The sequence below is a fragment of the Dipodomys merriami genome, unplaced genomic scaffold, assembly GCF_024711535.1.
Source record: "Dipodomys merriami isolate MVZ:Mamm:240054 unplaced genomic scaffold, mDipMer1.0.p SCAF_447, whole genome shotgun sequence".
NCBI classification, from domain to species: domain Eukaryota; kingdom Metazoa; phylum Chordata; class Mammalia; order Rodentia; family Heteromyidae; genus Dipodomys; species Dipodomys merriami.
Window position 1 is genome coordinate 446,887 of NW_027206010.1, and position 24,028 is coordinate 470,914.

Below are 24,028 nucleotides of genomic sequence, written 5' to 3' on the forward strand. Positions count from 1 at the left end.
CACTCTACCACTTGAGCCACAATGCCACTTCTGGCTTTTTCTGTGTATGTGATACTACAGAATCAAGCCCAGGGCTGCATGCATGCTAGGCAAGCACTCTACCACTAAGCCACATTCTCAGCCCCATGTTCTATTTTTTTTTAATGGCACTAAGGAATTGACTTTAAGAAAATGTTGGGTTTTGTTGTTCCTATTTAAATGTTGTTAGACCCCCAAGTTGGGGGTCTGTGAAGGAGACAGTATTATTAATTGAATATTTATTGTGCACAATCTAATTTTTGTGCCTGCTCTGTAAAAGGTGTAGGGAGTCCCAGTGAAGTTTCTATTGGAGAGATTAAGCAGCTTGCCTAGGAAATTACCTAGCTAAATGGCAAAGGTAAAATGAGACCTCAGAACCAAGAGCTTTCTATTTGTCAATGGCAAGCTGCAACCATGGTTGCCCCTTTTATAACCATTAAAAAACCTTATGAAATTTATATATGTTCATAATATATATTTACATAAATGTTTTATGTTTATATAGATGTAATTATATGATGTGTATTTAGTTTCTAACTTACAACCATTGTTAGTAGCTGCTTTTCATATATTTCACTAACTTCTCAGTGAGTGTACATGTGTATGATACACAGTATTGTCATTTGTGTTAATATTTGGAATGTACATATGCTTGATACTTGTCTAGATACTAAGTATACAGGATGAAGAAACAAAATTAAGAAAATGCTTGCAAGTAATAGAAGGTGCTAGAATGAAAACTGAAGTGTGAGATTAACAGGAGTACTTGAAACCCTTTCTAAGGCAAGACATTTTGTAAGGATGTGACTTTTAGGATAAGAAAGACATACAAAATAAGGGCACGGGCGCTGAAAGTAGAGACGAGGGCAGATGCAGTTTCCACAGGATGCGAGCAGGGAGCAGGCACATCCATCTCTGGACTCTGGCGATCAGGGAAAGAGGTCTTAGAGGATGAGATTGCATATGGAGTGAGTACAAGTGAGGGCAATGTCTCAAGATTCATTTATTTCAAAATTAGCAGCTGGTGTGATGGGGAGGATTTTTTAAATTATTATACCTTGAAAATATTTCAAAAACTTAGACTTAAGATGAGTACTGGGGGATGGGAAGGTGGCTCAGTGGTAAAGTGCTTGCCCTGCATGCATGAGGCCTGGGTTCCATTCCTCAGCACCGCATACGCAGAAAAAAGCCAGAAGTGATGCTGTGGCTCAAGTGGTAGAGCACTAGCCTTGAGCTGAAGAGCTGAGGGACAGAACCCAGGCCCCATGACCAACACACAAACTCCCAAAAAAAGATGAGTACTGTGATCCTTGAATTTGACGAAATGGAAGTTAGTAATTGACACTAAAGCCTGGTTAGAGGGAGGAGAGAATGGAAATTCTGAGCTCTGCTGTGAAGAAAAGAAAAATGTGGTCACTGACAAAGGGACTGAGGAACCATGTTTGGTAGGCAGGTTATTTCGTGGTTTTTTTTTTGGGGGGGAGCGGTCCAGTCGTGGGGCCTGAACTCTGGGCCTGGGCGCTGAGGAATCGAACCCAGGGCCTCAGGCAGGCAAGGCAAGCGCTCTACCACTGAGCCACCTTCCCAGCCCCTTCGTTTTCAGTTTCACTTGTATTCTGTGTCAGGTTTAGCTCCTCCTGCTTTTGACACATTGCTCTGTGGACCTGGGGTCTTGAAGCTAACTAAAAAGAACATTACACCTGGGGCCCTCCAGCTGTCCCTGCTTCCCTGGAGAGCCAATGACAGCAGGAACCACAGGAGGTCCCTCAATAAGGCAAATGTCCACTCATCTGTTTGCCTACTCTGAGATGCTGTGGTCACCCTGCCCCTTCTCCAAGCTGCTGGGCTGGCTAGGGGCGGCCTGGGTGAGCCTCCAGAGTTTGACCTTGGCCTAGAATAAGGAAGGAAGCCAGGGTGTTTCTGCAAAGGAAAAAAAAAAAAAAGCCTTAGATGCATCACACTGAGCAGGGGGCGGGTGGGCTGCAAGGCGCAGGGGTGCTTTCTAGCGGTGTAGGCTTAAGGAACAAAGTCAGGCAGTTTACTGAGATCTGTTATCTGATAGTAATCAGATGGATTCTTCTAAGTGAGAAGCAAAGTGGTTCAGATTTCCCCAAAACTTGAGTCTATGTGGCTTATTCCAGCCAACAGTGCACTTCTCAAGGTTTGTATTGTGAGGCTAAATTTGCCTTCTCCCCCAGAAGAAAAATAGATCTGAAATTTCCCTCATTTCACCTCTTAGAATAAAGCATGCAGTGAGGGTAACAGTTGCATTCAACTGTCTATTTAAGGTAACACAGGAAACCAGTGGTACGTTTTCAAGAAAAGCTGATTGTCATCTGCTATTGGTAATCATCTGAAAGCATCACTTGGTATAAATGGGCAGTGGCCAGACACTAGAAGGGGAAAAGATGCATCATTTCAAATGTATTACCTCATACTTACAGAATACATCAGTTTAAATTCTATTGGGATATATCACTTACTCTAGGTACCCTACACCCAAAATGGTCTGTGTTCATTTTTTTCTTCCAGATATGGAAATTGCAAGTGAGGTCATACTTCTGAGTCAGTAGAGACCTGCAACCTCTGCAGTTTTGTAGATGGCAGCAGCTCTGGGAGGCTGTGCGGGCCAGGCCCCTGCATTTTGGGGGAGCTGTGGATGACGTTATTCAGGTTCATCTTGTGGCCATCATCCTTGTCCTGGCAGTGAATAATCTATAGTTTTACTTCAGTTGCATTTTGTAAAGACGGATCACAAAACCGAAAGATAGCCAGGGGCATTTTATATGTACTATAGGTTTGTTTTTGTGTTTTTTAAAAAATGTCTATCTTGCAGCAGTGAACTACTGCCTGATCGTAGAAGCTGACACTTGAAAGAATCTCACTAAACAAAATTAGTTTTATAGTTTTAATAGCTTTAAGGGTTTTCGCGTGAAAAGATGACAACAGAAGTTTGGCAAATTAAGGATTTCGATTTTGCTAAGAAAGAAAAAGGTCATTATTAATTTGGAACATGATACCCTTCCCCTTACACAGATCACTTGCACCCACCAAATGTCAGGGGGTAAGAGGTTCCTCAGTACTGCACTGCAGGGTAGTAGAGAATGACAGTCAATGTCGCCAGGTTTTCAGCAACCTGCGTATTTCAAATTTGTGTCTAATTTTCAATATAAGGATGAAAATATATTTTGGAGAATGCTTTTGTACGTATCATCTTTACTGCTTTTCTTCAGTACTTCTACTAGGAATCCATATGTATTTTCTTTCCAATTAATATTGTCAGTGAGATAAATTAAGACTGGGGAAATCCAGTTCAAGATTTGTGTTTTTCTGCCTTTCTGATTGAGCTTCAGTTCAGATTTTGCACAATGATAGGATATCTCTGTAGCTTGAGTTCTGGAGATGGCTTATTTAGGGAAAGGAGCAAGAGCTGGACAGATCTTCTGGTGGAAGAATTTCTGGTGTGTTTAGATGTTCCTGTAAGCCTTTACATCTTCTTTCTCATGGCTCCGTCTCAGATATTTGGTTCTATATTAGTGGCCAAGTCCTGAGATAGAGAAGGAGCCTTCAGAGCAGCAACAAGATCCCTCAACTGCCTCATATATTGTAAGGATGTGTAGGGGGAAAAGAACCCTTATATAACCGTTAGACTAATGTAAGTTAGTATAAACACTATGGAAAAGAGTTTGGAAGTTTCTCAAAATAATATAATAGGACTACCATATGACTCTTGGCGATGTGTCAGGATACAGTAGACACTTGCATACCTATGTTTATTACAGCACTATTCATAATAGCTATGGGAACAGTTTCGATATTATATAACTGATTTTTTAAAATGTAGTCCATACACATAATGGAGTATTATTCAGCCATAAAGAATAAATTTGGGCCACTTTCAGGAAAATTGATGCAGCTTAACATGATGATCATGTTAAGGAAGGAAAAAGATTGCTTTTTTGGGGGGAGGGGTGTCAGTTGTGGGGTTTGAACTCTGGGCCTGGGCACTGTCCCTGAACTCTTCAGCTTAAGGCGAGCACTCTGCTACTTGAGCCACAGCACCACTTCTGGTTTTCTGGTTGCTCATTGGAGATAAGAGTCTCATGGACTTTCCTGCCCGGGCTGGCTTTGAACTGCAATCCTCAGATCTTAGCCTCCTGAGTAGCTAGGATTACAGGTACCTGGCAGATCGTATTTGTTTGTTTGTTTGTGGAATCTAGACCTAGGCAGACAAATTTATAATTGTGGGACTATAAATGAGGAGGTAAAGAAAATGATGAAGGAGGGCAGGGAAGGTGGCTCAGTGGTAGAGTGCTTGCCTTGCATGCATGAGGCCCTGGGTTCAATTCCTCAGCACCACATAAGCAGACAAAGCCAGAAGCGGTGCTGTGGCTCAAGTGGTAGAGCACTAGCCTTGAGCTGAAGAGCTGAGGGACAGTGCCCAGGCCCAGAGTTCAAGCCCCATGACTAACAGGAAAAAAAAAAAACAGAAAATGATGAAGCATAATAATATTGCATCTATTTACATCAATGGATGGCTTAAGGAAATTCACTGAGAGTTGTTGAAAGGTGAACAGTAAAGGTGATAAATCTGATTAAAGTACAACATATTTGTACTTTGTGTGAGATAAATTTGTATTGTGTGAGATAAACCACAGCATAATCCCTTTGGGTAATATTCACTAGAAAGTGAATTATGGGGATGTATAATAGGTTCTGCTGGGGTGTAGGTACCAGGAGGGGAAAGGACGAAGCGTGAAGGTAAGGAAGGGGAGTGTGACTGAAGGACTTCACATCCATATGAAAATAAAGCAGTGAAATCTAATGAAATTGTTTTAAGGGAGGATAAATGCACACATAGTGAACTTGATCAAGGTACACTGCACCCAGTATAACTAGTGTATGCTGCTAATTTGTTTGTTGTGGGTTTTGAGCTCTGGACCTGGGCTCTGTCCCTGAGCCCTTCAGCTCAAGGCAAATGCTCTACTACTTGCCACAGCACCACTTCTGGTTTTCTGGTCATTAATTGGAGATAAGAATCTCACAGACTTTCCTACTTTTAACTGAGATCTCAGCCTCCTGAGTAGCTAGGATTATAGGCGTGAGCCACCAGCATCCAGCTTTTTTTTTTTTTTTTTTAAAGGAAAACTGAGCTACTGTCTTGGCAAGGCCTAATGTATTGCTGCTTTTGTGACCTCCAGCTGCATGCTTGGGAACAGGGTCACTCAGGCTGGGTGCTGGTGTCCCACACCTGCAATCCTAGCTTTTAAGGAGGTTGAGATGTGGAGGACTGAAGTTTAAGGACATCCTGAGCAGTAAAGTTTGCTAGACTCCATTTCCATAATAACCAGCAAAAAGCAAGGCTGGAGGCGTGGCTCAAGTAGTAAAGCACCAGCCTAGCAAACACCTTGCTGAAGGTGATGTTACCTGTCGCTCTCACTATAGGAGTGTTGGCTTTCCCTTTCCATTTCTCAATTCTCAGGAAGACAATCCACATTTCCCTAAGCTCCTCTTTGGAATGTTACTTTGATGAAGCCCTTCCCAGACAGATGTCATTTTCCCCTCTGTCTGTAGTCCAGAATATGCTGTACCACTTTACCCATTCAACCTGGTGTTGGCGATAAAACATCTCCATGCTTCTTGTCTTTGTACATCGCACATCACAGATGTACCTGTGGGCAGACTCCATTCCCCTGGTAGTGTCTAACACGTTGAGTGATCAGCGCCACGCTTCTGTGATATGGTGACCTATTTTCATGTTTTCACAGAACAGGTGAAACTTTGTTTTTTATGAAGCGGTCAGTTTTGTATATATAATTACCCCCTCCCCCCCCCTTTTTTTTTTGCCAGTCCTGGGTCTTGAACTCAGGGCCTGAGAACTGTCCCTGTGTTTCTTTTGCTCAAGGCTAGCACTCTACCACTTGAGCCACAGTGCCACTTCCAGCTTTTTTTGTGTATGTGGTGCTGAGGAATCAAACCCAGGGCTTTATGCATGCTAGGCAAGCACTCTACCACTAAGCTACATTCCCAGCCCATGCACCTCATTTTTAATAGCTGAATAATCTGTAGATAATAACTATTCAACCACTGATAGATATGAGGAAGCTTTTTTTTAAAGTGAGCTGCTGATTATGCTGTAGAATGTCTTTGCACACTTGTGCAGATATACCAAAGATAGCTTCTTAGAAATGAAGTTATTGGGGGGGGGATGGGAGGGCAGGAAAACAAAGGAGGAGACAACAATGCTTGATAAGAAATGTACTTATTACCATGCTCATGTAATTGTAATTCCTCTGTACGGTATTTTCACAATAAAAACTATTTAATATAAAAAAATGAAATGAGCCAGGCGCCGGCGGCTCACACCTGTAATCCTACTCAGGATGCTGAGATCTGAGGATCACAGTTCAAAGCCAGCCCTGGCAGGAAAGTCCATGAGACTCTTATCTCCAGTAAGCCATTAGAAAACTGGAAGTGGCGCTGTGGCTCAAGTGGTAGAGCGCTCACCTTGAACTGAAGAGTGCATTGACAGTGCCCAAGCCCAGAGTTCAAGACCAAAAAAAAAAAAAAAAATCAAGTTATGGTCCAAGCGTACATTCATTTTTTAGCATGCTAATTGCCTCATTGCCTTCCAAAAGCGTACGTTTCAGCCAATAGTATGGGAAAGGGGCCATTTCCCATGTCTGTGTTAATACCCATCTTCACATTTGCCAGTGTGTTGCACGGAAGGTATTCTAATTTGCACTTCCCTCACCAGTAAGGTGAAATGTCTTTGTATAGGTTGGCTGTCTGCATTTTTCTGAGAATTGCCTATCTGTTTAGTTTTCTGCCTGTTTCTCTCCTAGCTTGTCCCCCTTTTTTGTGTGCTTTGTACCACAAAGTTTTGGATCTTAATCCTTTTCACAGACATTCCTTTAACTTCATGGGGTCATCGATAATTTTATTTTTGTTGTCAATTCTTTAGATTTTAGTTTATGGCTTCTCAATTCTGTGCCTTTATTAAAAGAGTCCCCAACTAAAATTGTGAAAATACTTTCTGGCAGTTTCATTGTAAGCTTTAACACAGGTCTTAGTACATTGCCTAGGCTGATCTCAAACCTAAATTAGACCTCCAGCCTCGCCTCCTGAGTAGCTGCGACTTCGGGGACATGCCAACACACCAGCTTGTTAACTTTTTTTGTGTATGATGGTATTGCACCCAGGTCTGCTCTACTACTTGAGCATTCATTGTTAAAACTTTTGCCCAAGGCTTACATAGGGCAATCCTCCTACCTGAACTGAACCTCTGCATGGCTGTGATCGTAGGCATGCCGCTACACTCAGCTTGTTCTTTGACATAGACTCTTTTTGCCCAAGCTCGCCTCAAACATAGTCCTCCTGTATCCATCTGCTAAGTGGCATGAGCCACCACACCCAGCCCTTTTTTGTTGTTATTGGTGGTGGTGATGGTCATGGGGCTTGAACTCTGGGACTGGGCTGTGTCCGTGAGCTCTTCAGCTCAAGGCTAATGCTCTACCCATGAGCCACAGCAGCACTTCTGGTTTTCTGGTGGTTTATTGGAGATAAGAATCTCATGGACTTTCCTGCTGGGCTGGCTTTGCACCTCAATCCTCAGATCTCAGCCTCCTGAGTAGTTAGGATTACAGGCGTGAGCCACCAGTGCCTGGTGTGCCCTTTAACCATGTGTTAATCTGAATTTTATTTTGGTGTTTGACAAGTTTCAGCTTGGCTCTTATACTTGTAATCCTAGCTATTTGAACTACAGTTCAAGGGCAAAAGGTCATGGGGTCCTTCTCAAAATAACTAGCAAAAATAGGACTGGAGGTATGACACAGTGGTAGATCAGCGTAACAAGTGCAAGGCATTGTTCAAACCCTAGTACTACTATACACACAAGTAGCATTACTTATTGTCATTAGTCCTTTTTTCTCCTATTGAAAATTTTCCATTTGGTTTAAACTGGGATAGTTCTAGGGTACTACATCTATTTGGGTTTATTTCTGGGTTGCATACACTGATTTTTTTCCTCATTACCACAATTTTGTTTTATGCATTGTCTTAGAACTTCAGAGTCAGCTTAAGGATTCCTTTAATGTCTTTTAAATGTTGTTCCTTTGCATTGCATTTTATGTATAATTATTTGGGATATTTATGGATTACTTGGAGTATGGAACCTGCCATTTAGGACCCTTATTCTGCTGTAAAATTTTATGCCAGTTTCCTCTACATCACATCGTGCCTTTAGATTTCTTCCTGCAAATATATTTTATTATCACGACCTTTGTAAATAGTAAGTTCCTACTTTTTTTTCTCTCTCCTGTATGTGTTGGTTACTAGGTAATATATCCTATGTTTCTGTAAAAGTTTATTTCTGGCTAGCTTTAGTTTTCTTGGATTTTCTGTGTGTACAGTTAAGTCATTTGCATTCCATCTTCTAAACTGATGGCCAGAACACCATTTATCTTCCTCTGGTACTTAGGTGAAAGAAGAATGCTTCTATATCTTAAACTAAGTCTGTTCTTTGCTGCGTAGACACTGGAGAGAAATTTTATCAGAGTAAGGAAATTTTCTTCCATTTTTTTCACTTACTAGGGATTTAGCAAAACTCTAGTGTTGCAGTAAATGCTTCTTTTGATACAGACTGATCTCTTTTTCTTAATGCAGTAAACTATTTTCATTTTTTTTTCCTGTTCTTAAACACTACTTAATCTTTATTTTTTTAGTACCTGACTCTACTAGATTTGGTTGGGTTTTTTTTTTTTTTTTGATTGGTTGTGGGACTTTAACTCTGGGCCTGGCGCTGTACCTGCGCTCTTCAGCTCAAGGCAAGCACTCTACCGCTTGAGCTACAGCACCACTTCGTTTTCTGGTAGTTTATTGGAGATGTCTCATGGACTTTCCTGCCTAGGCTGGCTTTGAACCGTGAATCCTCAGATCTCAGCCTCCTGAGTAGCTAGGATGACAGGCTTGAGCCACCGGCACCTGGCTTAGAATATTTTTCTTAAGCAAAATAAGCCTATATTTGGTGGTTCTTTTGGCTTTATATACAACTTGGGAGGTAGGTAAACCTTTAAGATTTGATAACACCAGTGGCACTGTAACTTAAGTGGTAGAGCGCTCGCCTTGAACTGAAATGCTGAGGAACAGTGCCCAGGCTCATAGTTCAAGCCCCACGACCAAAAAAAAAAAAAGATAACTCCCTCACAAAAATGTCCTAATTGAGGACTTTTAACTTCCTAGCCACTTTTCTCTGATGCAAGTTACTAATTTCATTGAGTCTTGTTTTGTTCATGGTAATTAGTTCAAATCTTAACTCTCAGTATAACAATTACATGAGATAAATGACTATTTAAAATGATCATTGTGGGCTGGGAAGGTGGCTCAGTGGTAGAGCGCTTGCCTTGCATGCATGAAGCCCTGAGTTTGATTCCTCAGCACCATATAAACAGAAAAAAAAAGCCGGAAGTGGCGCTGTGGCTCAAGTGGTAAAGCGTTAGCCTTGAGCTGAAGAGCTGAGGGACAGCGCCCAGGCCCAGAGTTCAGGCCCACGACCGGACCCCAAAAAAAAAAAAAGATCATTGTAACCCCTCTAAGTAGGTCATCCCCAAACCCTTGCATAGCATGGCTGTCAACTCCATACTGGAAAGGCAGTAGTTCATGTGGCCGTGGTGCTGGTCTGTGCACTGCCTTTGCTGTTGTACAGGGACTCAGGGCCAAGACAGTGCACTGGACACGCCTTTTCCACCTGGAGTTTACTCTTCACACTAGAATAGACACTAGTTCTTTATAGGTTACTAAATGCTTTTTTTTTTTTTTATTGTAAAGATACTATACAGAGGGTTACAATTACATGAGTGAGGTAATGAGTACACTTCCTCTTGAACATTGTTACCCCCTCCATTGTTTTCCCCCTACCATCCCCTCCCTCCCTCCCTTCCCCAAGGTTCTTTTTTTTTTTGATTGTGATTAAGTGATTACTTAATTTCCGGAAATTCACAGTATTGTGGAATAATGATGCTCATTTAAAGTCACAAGTTCATTCTAACTTTCCTGGAGCAAATTGTCTGTCACAGTCTGTAATATATAACGGTGCTCACATGTTATATACCATATATGTGATCAGCAGCATGGGGATATTTGGTAGTGGTTCAACCAGATGAGTGGGAGTTCTTTGTTTCTTAAGTCCTGTTAGTTTTGTCATATCACCTAACATTTTGGATTTATCATCCACTTAGGGAGACCATGTACTGTTTGTCTCTTCTTTCTTGGCTTACCTCGCTCAACATGATTCCTTCTAGCTCCATCCATTTCCCTGCAAATGCCATTATTTTGTCATTTCTAATGGCTGCATAATATTCCATTGTGTATAGATACCACAATTTTTGGATCCATTCATCTGTGGTAGGGCATCTAGGTTGTTTCCATATCCTAGCTGTTGTGAACAGTGCTGCAATAAACATGGAGGTGCACGTGTCCTTGTATATTGGTTCCTGTTGTTCAGGGTAGATGCCTAGAAGTGGTATGACTAGGTCGTAAGGGAGGTCAATCTTTAACTTTCTAAGGACCCTCCAGACTGCTTTCCAAAGTGGTTGTATGAGTGTACATTCCCACCAGCAGTGTAATAGCGTTCCTCGTTCTCCACATCCCCTCCAGCATTTGTCGTTGGCTGATTTGTGGATGTGGGACATACTAAATGCTTTTTAACCTAGTGGGAACAATAGCTTTTTGAAGTCATTTGGGAAATGAGGATCCTAACAGAAAGCTATAGAGAGACAGTCCTTATTCCAAGAACATTGTTTTTTTTTTTTTTTAAAGTTTTTGTCTGTCTGAAAGCAAAAAATGTTGAGAAAGATAGTAAAGTAGAAAATGGAGGCTGCTGCAGTCTCATCAAGAAGCAGAATATGGTTTTTCCAGGCTCTGCCACCTCAGTCCTTCATCTGATATGTTTATGTTGAGTCATTTCTTTCTCTCTGGCTGGTGAACCGGAACATCATGAAATGATTCTGCAAAGACAGTAGCATTGTTGAGTTTCTTTATTTCTATCAGATAGAGGCCAAAGATGGAAGTGAGTCCATCTCACATCCCCCTGATGGTGAAGCAGTGAGGTTGGCCTTTTTACCACTGGAGTGACACTGGACTGACGTTCATTGGCTCATAAGCGTGCTTCCTAAGAATGTCTTTGCTGGAAGGTGGCTCTAGGGGAGTGTTAGGGTTACACTTGCTGATGGGCAGGGCCATGTCAGGCCAAATGAAAGTATTGGGGAAGCTATTACATGTACAAGTTCACAGTAGTTTTTTCATTGTAAAATACCAGTCAATGGTTTCCTTTTTGTAATTTTTTTATTGTGAAAATACTGTACAGAGGTTACAGTTATATGAGCAAGGTAATGAGTACATTTCTTTTTTTTGGGGGGGGTGTCCGGTCATGGGGCCTGAACTCTGGGCCTGGGCGCTTTCCCTCAGCTCTTCAGCTCAAGGCTAGCGCTCTACCACTTGAGCCACAGCACCACTTCTGGCTTTTTTCTTTTTGCTTATGTGGTGCTGAGGAATTGAACCCAGGGCCTCAGGCATGCAAGGCAAGCGCTCTACCACTGAGCCACCTTCCCAGCCCCATGAGTACATTTCTTAGCAAGTATTGTTGCCTCCTCCTTTGTTTTTCCCTACCATCCCTTCCCTCACACAATGGTTTCTTTTTCCAGAGCAATAATGAAATTTCACAGTATGAAAATGGAAGAAATCAATAAAATTATACGTGATCTTTGGCGAAGTACCTACCGAGGACAAGGTAATAAGATGGTGTTATAAACGCTCTTCCCAAAGCCCTGTCCTCCTCTCCTCTTAGCTTGCTGGCATTATCTCCCTGAACTCCAGCATTTCCTTCAGATTTTCTAAGAATTTTTATCAAGACAACATGCACTTTTTTGGGGGGAGGGAGGTGGTGTCAATCATGGGCTTGAACTCTGGGCCTGGGCGCTGTCCCTCAACTTTTCAGCTCAAGGCTAGTGCTCTACCATGAGCCACAGCACCACTTCCGGTTTTCTGGTGGTTTATTGGAGATAATAGTTGTATGGACTTTCCTGCCTGGACTGGCTTTGAATTTGGAGCCTCAAATCTCAGCCTCCCAAGTATTACAGGCCAGGCGTGAGCCACCAGTGCCCAGCAACATGTACTTTCTATTCCAAAGTTTCTTAGTGAAGCTTTCCAAAGACTCAGAGATGAACCTAAGGGGCTGAAAGGTGGCAGCATCCCATTTGCTTCTGGCTCCATCAGGCTCTTCCATCCATCCATGCAGCTCCAGAAAATAGAAATTGAAAGCCAGCAGAGTCATTCCCCAGCCCCCCCACCCCCCCCCACTCCCAGCGAGGCCAGCCAGTCACCAGCATGGCTCTTAAGCTTATTTGACATTTGTAATAAAAGGCTGCAGAGTGTAGATGTCTCTAAAATAATTCTGTTTCAGACATTGAATACATAGAAATTCGGTCAGATGCTGATGAAAATGTGTCAGCTTCTGATAAAAGGCGGAATTACAACTACAGAGTCGTGATGCTAAAGGGAGACACAGCTTTGGATATGCGAGGACGATGCAGTGCTGGACAAAAGGCAGGTATTTCTAGAGTTAATTGAACCACCTTACGCAACTGAAGGACAGACACAGTATCACGGGCACCCCAGGGCTGCCCTGGCCACTGTTGTGCCAAGAAAAAAATGCAGTTAAACCTTACTTTGAGATACATTCTGATTTGAGAGAAGTCAAAATACATCCCTGGAAGTAATTATATTAATAGTGATGACACTGCTGATCATAGTAATAGCTTAGCAAACAAGAAGAGCCCAGGCTGAACCAGATGATGCCATTTCCAGTCTCTTAAGGCATCCCATTGATAATATTTCCACCTGTACAGGAAGGACTGAGTCCCCTTTACCTCTTGCTTGGACCAGAAGGATCTGCCAGGCAGCTAGTGGCACTGGTATATACTCAAGGGCCTCTGCTGAGAGCAACACATATACAAGATACAGTCACCAGGTCAGGTCAGCTGGCCATGGAGGCTCCAGAAAGAGCCTAAGTCAGATATGAACAGGGAGGTCAGGGAGAGGATAGTCAGAACACGAGGCTAGGTTTTTTTCATTGTGCACAGCTTTGTGCCAAAGACTTCAGGTTCTTCAGGTGATTTTGATAAAATTTCAATCCTAGAAAAGGGATGGCCATATTAAACTTAAAGAATATGTGGTATGGACTGGAAATGTGGCTTAGTGGTAGAGTGTGTGCCTAGCATCATGAAGCCTGGGTTCCATTCCTCAGTACCACATACACAGAAAAAGCCAGAAGTGCCGTTATGGCTTAAGTGGTAGAGTGCTAGCTTTGAGCACAAACAGACCCTGATCCAAGCCCCAGGACTGGCCAAAGGAAAAAAAAAAATTGGTGTAACCGATACCTTGTATATATGATCTCTAAGTTGAAATTGCTTTGAAGCAAATACTTCCTTAGCTAAAGCAGTCACCCTGCCTCCCTCATGCTGGCCTTACAGAGGCTGGGGGTGCGGTTCCAAGTTAGGAAGGAAGCACCTATCCTCAAGAAGGTAGTACTTTCTGTAACCTGCCTGCCTGCTCTGGGCATGAGAGGAAAGGGACTTGAGCTGACACAGAAGTGATTTCTATTTTCCACAGTAGCCCCTACGCTTGCCCCACTTTGGTGGTGCTGCAGATTGAACTGAGGGCCTCACTTGCTACTGTACTCTACCACTTAGAACAAACATCCAAGCCTAGTCTTAAACCCTTAGCCCTGTGTCCATACACTCACATGGCTTTTGCCTGATGGCTTGTTACCTGCATTTCTTACAAGTAAAGCCATACTTTTATGCTCATCCTGATACTTTGACCCATGACTGTTTTTTTCCTCTTTTACTCAAAATTAGATACAGATATTCCAGTAGAGACTAGAACACAATACCTGGTGCCTTCGAACCACAAAACATGGAGAACCTGTGATCTGGGGGTGGGGGTGTAATTTTCTAATGTTAATAGTCCATCTTTACTAAAACCCTTAGTTACAGATGTGCATCTATTTTAAGCATGCAATTTCAAATTTTAGTACAACAGGGTTTTCTGTTTTTGTCAGTCATGGGGCTTGAACTGTGGGTCTCAGCTCAAGGCCCAGCACCCACTTCTGGTTTTTTCTGTTTATATACTGCTGAGGAATCGATCCCAGGGTCTCATGCACGGGAGGCAAGCACTCTACCACTGAGCCACCTTCCCAGGCCCCAGCAGGGTTTGTTTGTTTCTAATGGAGGGGACTGCAGCTTTGTTTCCTTGTAAATGTTTGGCCAAGAGTATGCAGCTGGTGGTTCACCGTCATGTGAGCACGTGATTTCCCCTAACAAAAGGGACTCTGGGACATTTTCCCTCCTTTTGCTTCTACAGAGAATGTGCCAGCTCTGCTGTGTGTGACTTAACAGGGTCCTTTCTTTCAGGTATTGGCCTCGCTCATCATCCGCCTAGCACTGGCAGAGACATTCTGCCTGAATTGTGGCATCCTAGCCCTGGATGAACCAACAACAAATCTTGACAGAGAGAACATTGAATCCCTTGCGCATGCTCTGGTTGAGTAAGTATCTTATGTTTGGGAGCATGGTTTGTTAAGGGAGACTGAATTATGTGTCCTTGTTCCGGAAGCCAGTAGAAGCCAACTCTACCCCCCACTTTTGACTGTAATTCCTCAGATTCCCCTGAAAAGGGAACTAGACGAGGCCCAGCAGCCCTAGACCAACCATCCTTCCTCTCCCCATGTGTTCATAAGGAAACCTAGGGTGAGGGGTTCCCAGTTTTGTTTGGGTTTCCCCAAACCCACAGGGCGTGCACAATGTACGACGTGCCCTGCCAGACACTGTAGGTGGTGGTATGGGTTTAATACTGTATCACACGACTGACGGATGACAGTCACTAGTGTGAGGAGAGGGGGGAATGATACAGCTTTTACCGCATTCACTTGTGTTGGGATAGTCTCCAAGGTGAACAGCTCTTCCTTACACACTGTAGCTGCAATAGTAGGCAAAAGATACTCACCCAAACGTAGAAAGGACCTTGCTGGCAGAGATGGGGATTTCTGTGACACTAGCAGCAAGGGTTGGGACAGGAGCACTGAGCAAAATTGTCTTTTCCAGCCTGCTAGGGGACCAGTGAGGAAGAGCTGCTGCTGCTTTTGAAACCTTAAGTGCATCCAGTTAATAAATAAGTGGTTAAAAAGTCAGGTTTCATTCTCATAACTGGTTACCTCAGCATATAGATAGTGAGCAAAAACGCTCCCAGTCCACCCACTCAGGTCCCCCGTGTGTCATAGCACTGATGCATTTAGTGACTAGTGGTGGCAGAATTCTAAGTAGAGCCAGCTCTAAGAAAGCAGTGTTATTCCCCTACCTGTTGTTTGTCTTAACATGACAGCGGGCCAGGAAATCTAGGCAGGTGAGCAGTTTAGGTATTCCTAGAGCGTTCCTTCCTGTTTTGATCTGGAGAAACTAGTCCAAATTAAGAGCAGGTTCTTAATCCCTTGCGCCCAGCCTGGGTGGGACACAGACCCTGTCTCTCCACTGCCTGGAGAAGAGGACGGAGCTGGCTGAGCTGAGGGCCCAGGCCAGCCAGGCTCGCAGTACAGGAAACTCGGATCTCCCTTATTTGTTGTTTTAGTAATCAGGCTTCTAAATATATTGTTGCAGGATAATAAAAAGTCGCTCACAGCAGCGTAACTTCCAGCTTCTGGTCATCACTCACGATGAAGATTTTGTGGAGCTCTTGGGACGTTCTGAGTACGTGGAGAAATTCTACAGGATTAATAAGAATATTGATCAGTGCTCAGAGATTGTGACATGCAGTGTTAGCTCCCTGGGCTCTTATGTTCATTAACCAATAGCTTCTGATGCTGATGGAGCCCAATGCATTAACAGGAACTTGGCTGTCAAGGCTCTATGATAATAATGGAAGTCATCTCATCTGAAATCGAACAGATTTTCCCAGGCAGCCTCACACGCTCTGTTCTTCACTCCTTTCCCTGGGACAAGAGGAATAAATGGCCTCATGCTTTGTTAATTTATGGTTTAGGTATTGAAATTCAATGTCATCTGTTTCCTTGCAAAAAAAAATTATCTGAAGATGCTAGAAAGATTTAAGATTTGAGGGGCTGGGAAGGTGGCTCAGTGGTAGAGCGCTTGCCTTGCATGCCTGAGGCCCTGGGTTCAATTCCTCAGCACCACATAAGCAAAAAGAAAAAAAGCCAGAAGTGGCGCTGTGGCTCAAGTGATAGAGCGCTAGCTGAAGAGCTGAGGGACAGCGCCCAGGCCCAGAGTTCAGGCCCCACGACCGGACCCCACCCCCCTCCCCCCCAAAAAAGAAAAAGATTTAAGATTTGACAAAGTATCCATGCAGTCAACTTATCTGGACCTTGGTTTCCCCAACTGAAACCTAGTTGGTAGTCTGATGGTCTGGCAGGCAGTTTTAAGTGAACACCGTTTGTCTTCCCTCTCCCCACATCCCTGCCAGTCCCAGCCTCTGGATTTCTCCACTATCCTAATGTAGCCATCTATTTGCTCCTGTGTATCTGCTCAGCCTCACTCACCCTCCATCCCAATCGTTCTCCACATGGAGTCAGGGCTTTCTCCTAGTGGCTCCAAGTAGACCTGCTAACAGAGGCCAATTCTAGTAAAGCCCAGGGGCTGGGAAGGTGGCTCAGTGGTAGAATGCTTGCCTTGCACGCATGAGGCCCTGGGTTTGATTCCTCAGCACCACATAAACAGAAAAGGCCGGAAGTGGCGCTGTGGCTCAAGTGGTAGAGTGCTAGCTGAGGAGAGAGAGAAAGAGAACCCAGGGGCTGGGAAGGTGGCTCAGTGGTAGAGCGCTTGCCTTGCATGCATGAGGCCCTGGGTTCGATTCCTCAGCACCACAGAAAAAGTTGGAAGTGGCACTGTGGCTCCATGGTAGAGCGCTAGCCTTGAGCTGAAGAGCTGAGGGACAGCGCCCAGGCCCAGAGTTCAGGCCCCACGACCGGCAAAAAAAAAAAAAAAAGAACCCAGTACCCACCGTTCCTGGAAATTTCACTTTCAAATTCCACTTGAGTTCTGTCAGCTGCTTATGGAAGCAACATTACTCTCCTGAGAGAACTGAGGAAGGAGTGGTTAACCATGTTCTGTGGTTCACACGAAGCTAATGAGGACCTGGAGAGAAAAATAGACCATAGCCCAAGGATTCCTAGCTTCAATGAGCTCGAGTCAACTGCGGCCTTACAGATCAAGCAGATATACACAGTCATCAAGGTATTTCCACCCCTATACAGGAGTGCTTCAGAAAATGATCATCTGTTCGTAAGTCATCACAATTTTGTAAAGCTGGGGATTGGATAGACATTTGATACATCTGTTACTTGTCAAAATTAAGGTCAAATAAAAAAAGCAAATAAAACATTTCTCATTAATATTCACGCTAGCTACCCTACCCTCTATCATTAATTTTGGGGGGGGCGGGGGGGTCTGATCGTGGGGCCTGAACTCAGGGCCTGGGCGCTGTCCCTCAACTCTTCAGCTCAAGGCTAGCACTCTATCACTTGAGCTACAGCACCACTTCCAGCCTTTTTCTTTTTGCTTATGTGGTGCTGAGGAATTGAACCCAGGGCCTCAGGCATGCAAGGCAAGCGCTCTACCACTGAGCCACCTTCCCAGCCCTATCATTAAGTTTCTGAAAAGGCCACACATGCTGAGTATAGTGAAACAGAATTAGAATTCACAAGACTCCCTCAGCCCTTGTGAGAACAGTGCTTTCATTCCCACAGCCTTGCATCAGTGGCTTGGGAGTGGGCAGCTGCCCCTCACCACCGTGCTCCCCTACATGTGGGACAACTGGACCTACAGTATGGAGGTTAGGAATAAAGCAGGCTGAGTTCAGATCCCACAGCTCACAGCGCTAGCTGAGGGAGGAAGAGCAAGCCACTTAACTTGCTTCTATCTGCACAAGTGGGTAAAATGTCTGTGCTCAAGAAAAACTTTATGACTTCCATTTACTCTTACCTGCAGTAGCCTGAGCTCCCAGGCAGGTCACATGCCAAAACGCAAAACTCGGGTGCGTTCCTAAAACTAATTTCATAGGTATTGGTAACATCATTATCCACATGGTGATCGCACCTCTCTTCCTGCTCTCTCTTCCACCGTACCTTGGAGCGGCTTGGCTGGAGGCCAGCCTTCGTATTCTAGCAACTGCTGCCACTCCACAACCTGGGCTGTGCCTCCTCTGCATCGGCCAGTGTGTCGTCACACTTCACTCCTAGAACATCAACCCAGCAATCCTCGACCCCAGCACAAATGCAGTCTTCCCACTGAACCTTTTGCCCAGGTTCAGAGATACAAATGGTGCATGTTTTGTCTCATATGCTGAAGCTAGATCTAATATACTCCAGGACATGATGAAATCTAGGACTCGGCATTCACACATAGTGAGACCGAAGGAGAATATTCCTAAGGGAGGAGCACAAGGGCACAATGCCTCTGCGCCTCTGATCATACAAAATACCCAAATGAACTCCAGGAAAAGGAAACACATGGTTTTCTTTTTGTCTTGTTCATGTATCTGTCTTTTGGGCGTGAAGGGGGGCAGAAAAATGGAGGGACAAAGGGTGAACAAGTAACAGCAGTGGTACTCAGTAGACTTGAAAATGAACTGTACAACTTGTGGGGGAGAGGGGAAGGAGGGAAAAACTGGGAAGGGGTGATAGTGTCCAGAAAGAAATGTATTCTTTACCTGACTTAAAACGGTAACTACTTTGTACAACTTTGAGATTGGACCTCACCCTAGTTAAGACGGTAACAAACGCTGAGGACGAGGTGAGGAAAAAGGATCCTACTGCACTGTTTGTGGGAATGTAAACGATGTAAGCTAACAAGCACTCTGGGTGGCGGTTTGGAGGTTCTACAAAAACGAAACAGACCTTCCTTATGACGCAGCCATACCAGAGGCTCTGGGCACCTACTGAGAATATGACAAACCAGGACACTGCAAAGGCACATCCGTGTTCACTGCTGCACTACACAGTAGCCAGGTTATGGACACAGCCCAGATGCCTTACCATAAATGAGTGGGTCCAAAAAGTGTAGCTATGCACGTGGAATTTTACTCATCAATTAGAACATGTCATTTACAGGGAAATGAGTGGACCTAGAATGAATCACGTTAAGTGAAGCCAAGCTCAGAGAAGCGGTGCGTGTTTTCTCTCCTACGTGGAAGCTAGGCATAACATACCCAGGGCCCAACGCGTTTACACACATACTGGACATGGTAACTTGCGGGGGGGGGGCGCTAGGAACAGAGGAAGGGTGAGCAAAAGAGTCGTGTACACACTATGTGAAAAAGGAACTAAGTATCTCACAGGCAAGTATGGGAGAGGAAAAATGGGGGGGAAGCAACGGGAGGGGCCACATTGTCCTAAAAGCACTGTACTCATTTAACTGATTTCTGCAACTGTAACTTCTTTATACAACTACTTAATAAACCTGAAGGTGGGGGGGGGGAGTGGGAAGGACTGCAGGGGTATGCCTGCAATGGTAGAACACCTGCCTAATATGTACAGTTCTGGGGTTCAATTCCCAGCCCCCTTAAAGGGACAGAAAAGAGGGAAGAAAGAGATAAAAGAAACAGAGACAAAGAAAAAAACTTCCTGCAAAGGAGGGAAGCCCAAAAAATGGGCATCAGTGGTTTACGCCTGTGATCCCAGCTAATCTAGGAAGAACTAATCTCAAGTGGCTGAGATTCTCAGATCTCAGTTCAAAGCCAACCTGAGCACGGAAGTTGATGAGAATCTTATCTCTAATAAACTACCAGAAAGCCAGACAGATGTGGCTCAAGAGGTAGAGGGCCAGTTTTGAGTGGAAAAACGAAGGGACAGCGTTCACACTCTGAGTTCAAGCCCCAGCATTGGGACAAAAGAAGAAAAAGCCCAGGTCCAGTGCAATTTCTAACCAACTTTTTTTTTTAAGCAAAACTAACTTTATACTTATTTTAATCCAATTAGCAAAAAAATTCTTTCATCATTTTTTCTAAAACATCTGGAATTTAATGGAGAAAAAAGGCTTGAAGAGGGGAGTGTTAGGGTTGTGAAAGGGATGAAAGTGGAGGAGGAAGAATGAGAAAGTGTAATAGAAGTGAAAATGACTCAAGGACATCTTATACCCATACAGAAATCACATAACACTAATTTGCATAATTAACATGCTAATAAAATCAAGCATAGTAAAACATCTATAACTAATAAATTTTAGAATAGAGGTATTGAAAAGTTGACACATCACAATCACTCATTCTGTGAGTCAGTGGGTGTTTGTACAGAAGAAAGGTTTGTGGAGTTTTTCCAGAGAAACTGAAGGCTAAGATCTTTGAGGACTTAAAGGATTTGGACAGTGAAGCAAATAAAAAATTCTAGTTGGAGGGAACAGCTTGAGAAATTGCCCAGGGATACAAAAGCAGTGTTCTGTAGATGAGCAAGTAAGTCGACATCCTGCCTACTCCTGTCACATCTCAAAAAGAAAGGCACAAACCCAGATTCTGCTCTGTCCAGCCAACTTTTTTTTTGGGGGGGGGGTCCGGTCGTGGGGCCTGAACTCTGGGCCTGGGCGCTGTCCCTCAGCCCTTCAGCTCAAGGCTAGCACTCTACCACTTGAGCCACAGCACCACTTCTGGCTTTTTTCTTTTTTGCTTATGTGGTGCTGAGGAATCGAACCCAGGGCCTCATGCATGCAAGGCAAGCGCTCTACCACTGAGCCACCTTCCCAGCCCAGCTTTTAACTTTTTATGCCACATGAAGTACACATTTAAATATGAAGTAACAAAAGGTTTTTTGTTTTTTGTTTTTTTTTGCTTATGTGGTGCTGAGGAATCAAACCCAGGGCCTCCGGCATGCAAGGCAAGCGCTCTACCACTGAGCCACCTTCCCAACCAAAAGGTATTTTTTTATTAAAGGAAGGAAGGGGGTGGGGGAAGAGGAGAAAGGAGAGAAGAGGAGGGGAGGGAGGCAGTTTACCAGTTTCTTATGTCTGGCATAGTAAATAAAAAACAGCAACTCCAAGCACAGCATTGTGAAATTAAAATCGTAATTATCAAGAACATCCTTCATATTTCCAGAGAAAGAGTAACAAAGTATTTAGATTTAAATGGTTTGGGACTTGTGAGCCTCTGAAGGATGGGAGGCTTTTGAAGTTCTGAAAAAAAAAATCCCACCTGAAACTCCATACTTAAACTGTTAACTTGTTTAAGGTTAAAAAAAAAAAAAAAAGCATATTTAGATACAAATTTCCCTTCTACAACCTTTAATTAGAGAGCTGAGTGCAGTGGCTCAAGCCTGTAGCCCTAGCTACCTGGAAGGGATTGAGAGAATCAAAGTTCAGGGTCAGCCTATGCACAAAAGTTTTCAAGACCCCCTATCAATTCAGTGGCTGGTGTACAGGCACCAGCCTGTAATCCCAGCTACAAGGGAAGCACAATGTCTGGGCAAAGTGGGGTAGCACCTGTCATCCCCAGGATTACAACCCAGGCCTGTCCAGGCATAACGTGAGACACTCTTGAAAACAATCAATGCAGAAAGGACGTGGAGGCAAGGCTTAAGGAGGAGCATGAGGCCCCAAGTTCAATCCTCAGAACCACAAAAGAAAAAAAAGGGGGGGGGGAGACAGGAGCCAGTGGCTCACCCCTATAATCCTAGCTCAGGAGACTGAAATCTGAGGATCACAGTTTGAAGCCAGGCCAGTCAGGAAGCTTATCTGTGAAACACTTTTCTCCAGCTAGTCACCAAAAAGATGCAAGTGGAGGTGTGGCTCAAGTGGTGGAGCACCAGCCTTGAGCAAAACAAGCTAAGAGACATTATTGCCAGGCCCCGAGTTCAAGCCCTAGTACTTTGCAAAGAAAAATTTAAAAAGAAAAGCCATCAGAGAATATGTTTAACCTAATTTAAACTACCCAGTAATGACATGTTCATGCATATGGTAATATCTAATACTGTAGGGGACTCCATTAATGCATGAACCCTTTAGGTTTTATGGATCAATTACAAGCATTATTTAAAAAAATAAAAGCTATCAGAGGAGGTTTTTCCCTGAGAATCAGGAAGATCTGGGATCAAAGCCAGGAAAGGCACCAGAGAAACACAGGTGATGGTAATAGTGACCAGAGACCTCACAGAGGATCAGAGGCCATCAGGAGACTCCAAGGAGATTTCTGTAGGGAGAGGAATCTGTGCATGGTTGCTTGAATTCAATCCCTTGAAAGGAATTTATACAAATGGCTGAGAATTTAAGAGTTTTATCACCGATCACAGAAAGCTAAACAAATGAAAATAGGACAATTAGCCCCACAACTGTGTGTGTGCACGTTGTATGTACCTATGCACACACACAGTCTCGGGGCTTGAACTCAGGGCCTGAATTGTTTCCCCTCAAGTCTAGTGCTCTACCACTTGAGCTACAGCTCCACTTCTGGCAGGGCTTTTTGATTTGCTTTGTTTTTTGGCAGTTAATTGGAGATAACAGTTTCATGCACTTTCTTGCCAGGGCCGGCTTCAAACTCCAATCCTCAGATCTCAGCCTCCTGAGTGGCTGGGATTACAGGTGTGAGCCACTTAGTACCCAGCTGGAAGAGAAAAGAAAGGAAAAACACTACCATTGGCAGGGAGAGTCAATCTTATTCCCATTTCCCCTGTGAATATGTCAGTCTAATTCTGCAAATGCAGACGAGGCTTCTGACCACCTCACAGTACGGCACTTCTACATAGGTAAGGCAAAGAAATAAGCACGGAGGAAAGCTGCAGAAGGGACGGCAAAGAGGAAAAGCAAATACTCCTCACGGGCAGCAAATGCCTACACCTGAGAAGCCAGGGAACAGCACGATTTAGAAACCCACAGGGAGGCCAATGCCCCAACAACAGCATGGAACCCGAGAGGTCCTGAGTTTTGCTGCTGCAGAAGTCACAAGACGATGCTCTAGAAAAACCGCTCTGCAGCCGGGCGCCCGTGGCTCGCGCCTGTCATCCTGGCTACTCAGGTTCGAAGCCAGCCCGGGCAGGAAAAGTCCATGAGACTCTTTTACCTCCAATGAACCACCAGTGGAACCGGAAGTGGCGCTGTGGCTCAGGCGGTAGCGCGCTGGCCTTGGGCTGAAGAGCTGCGGGACGGCGCCCCAGGCTGCGGGTTCAAGCCCCGCTCGCGCAGCGCCTACTCCTCGGGACCTTTTCGTTGCCTCGACCTCGCACGTGGGGCGAGTCGGCCCGGGATGGGCGTGGTTTTCCCATCGCCCCGCCCCGCGGCTTCGCACCTGGGAGCCCGGGCGCGAGGCGAGGCCGCGCATGCGTGGAGGGCCCCGCGGGCTGGGGCCTAACAGGTGGCCGGACGCCGCCGACCAGCGGGCGGAGGCGGCGAGCCGGGGCGCGGGGGGCCTCGGCCGGGGGCGCTGGGTCTCCGCGGCCCTGCCACGGGTGCGGGCGGCTCGGAGCCCAGCCCTCCCCTGCCCGGCCCGCTTATCGCCCATCTCCGCTTACATAAGGCCGCGCCCTATCTCCGGGGCCATCGCCGCCCGCGCGCCCGCTCCCACGCGCGGGGGCGCGCCCGCCCCGCACGCCCAGCGTCCCCCGCGCGCGCCCCGGCCCCGGAGGAGCGGCGGCACGTTGACTCACCCGCGCGCCCGACGCCGGTGTTTCCCCGCTCCTTCCCCCGGCACGGACACCCCGCGCATCTTCCTGTGCGGAAGATGAGGCCGGGCCGCGGAGGAAGAGCGCGGGAAGGCCTGGGGGCGCGCCGCCGCGAGGGGCCCGGGCCACTTCCGGTGTCCGGCGGCTTCCGGCGTCCGGGCAGCTTCCGGCGCGCGCACGGGAGGCTGGGGAAAGATGGAGCCGCGAAGGCCTGGGCTGCTGCGGGATGAGGGTGCAGCGTCTCCCCCCCCCCACCAACCCCAGGGCCCTTATAGGGTTGAGGGTCACCGAGAGGATGGAGGGAGCCCGAGC

At 45.3% G+C, this 24,028-nt stretch overlaps 1 protein-coding gene and 1 long non-coding RNA gene across 3 annotated transcripts in view; one reads left to right on the forward strand and one right to left on the reverse strand.

Moving 5' to 3' along the window:
• The window catches only part of LOC138808202 (DNA repair protein RAD50-like), a 191,738-nt gene extending 174,268 nt beyond the window's left edge, over window positions 1-17,470 (forward strand). For both annotated transcript variants that reach the window (XM_069994184.1, XM_069994185.1), the window contains 4 exons: window positions 11,718-11,803; window positions 12,476-12,618; window positions 14,487-14,620; window positions 15,726-17,470. In XM_069994184.1, coding sequence (XP_069850285.1) covers window positions 11,718-11,803; window positions 12,476-12,618; window positions 14,487-14,620; window positions 15,726-15,912 — 550 coding nt within the window. In that variant the 3' untranslated portion in view covers window positions 15,913-17,470. The remainder of the gene's footprint in view (window positions 1-11,717; window positions 11,804-12,475; window positions 12,619-14,486; window positions 14,621-15,725) is intronic.
• LOC138808205 (uncharacterized) lies at window positions 9,962-23,833 on the reverse strand. Its single transcript, XR_011366439.1, has 3 exons — window positions 23,702-23,833; window positions 15,430-15,830; window positions 9,962-11,021 (listed from the first exon to the last, which is right to left on the reverse strand). It is a non-coding gene; the product is annotated as an uncharacterized lncRNA (long non-coding RNA).
• Window positions 23,834-24,028: the final 195 nt, after the last annotated feature.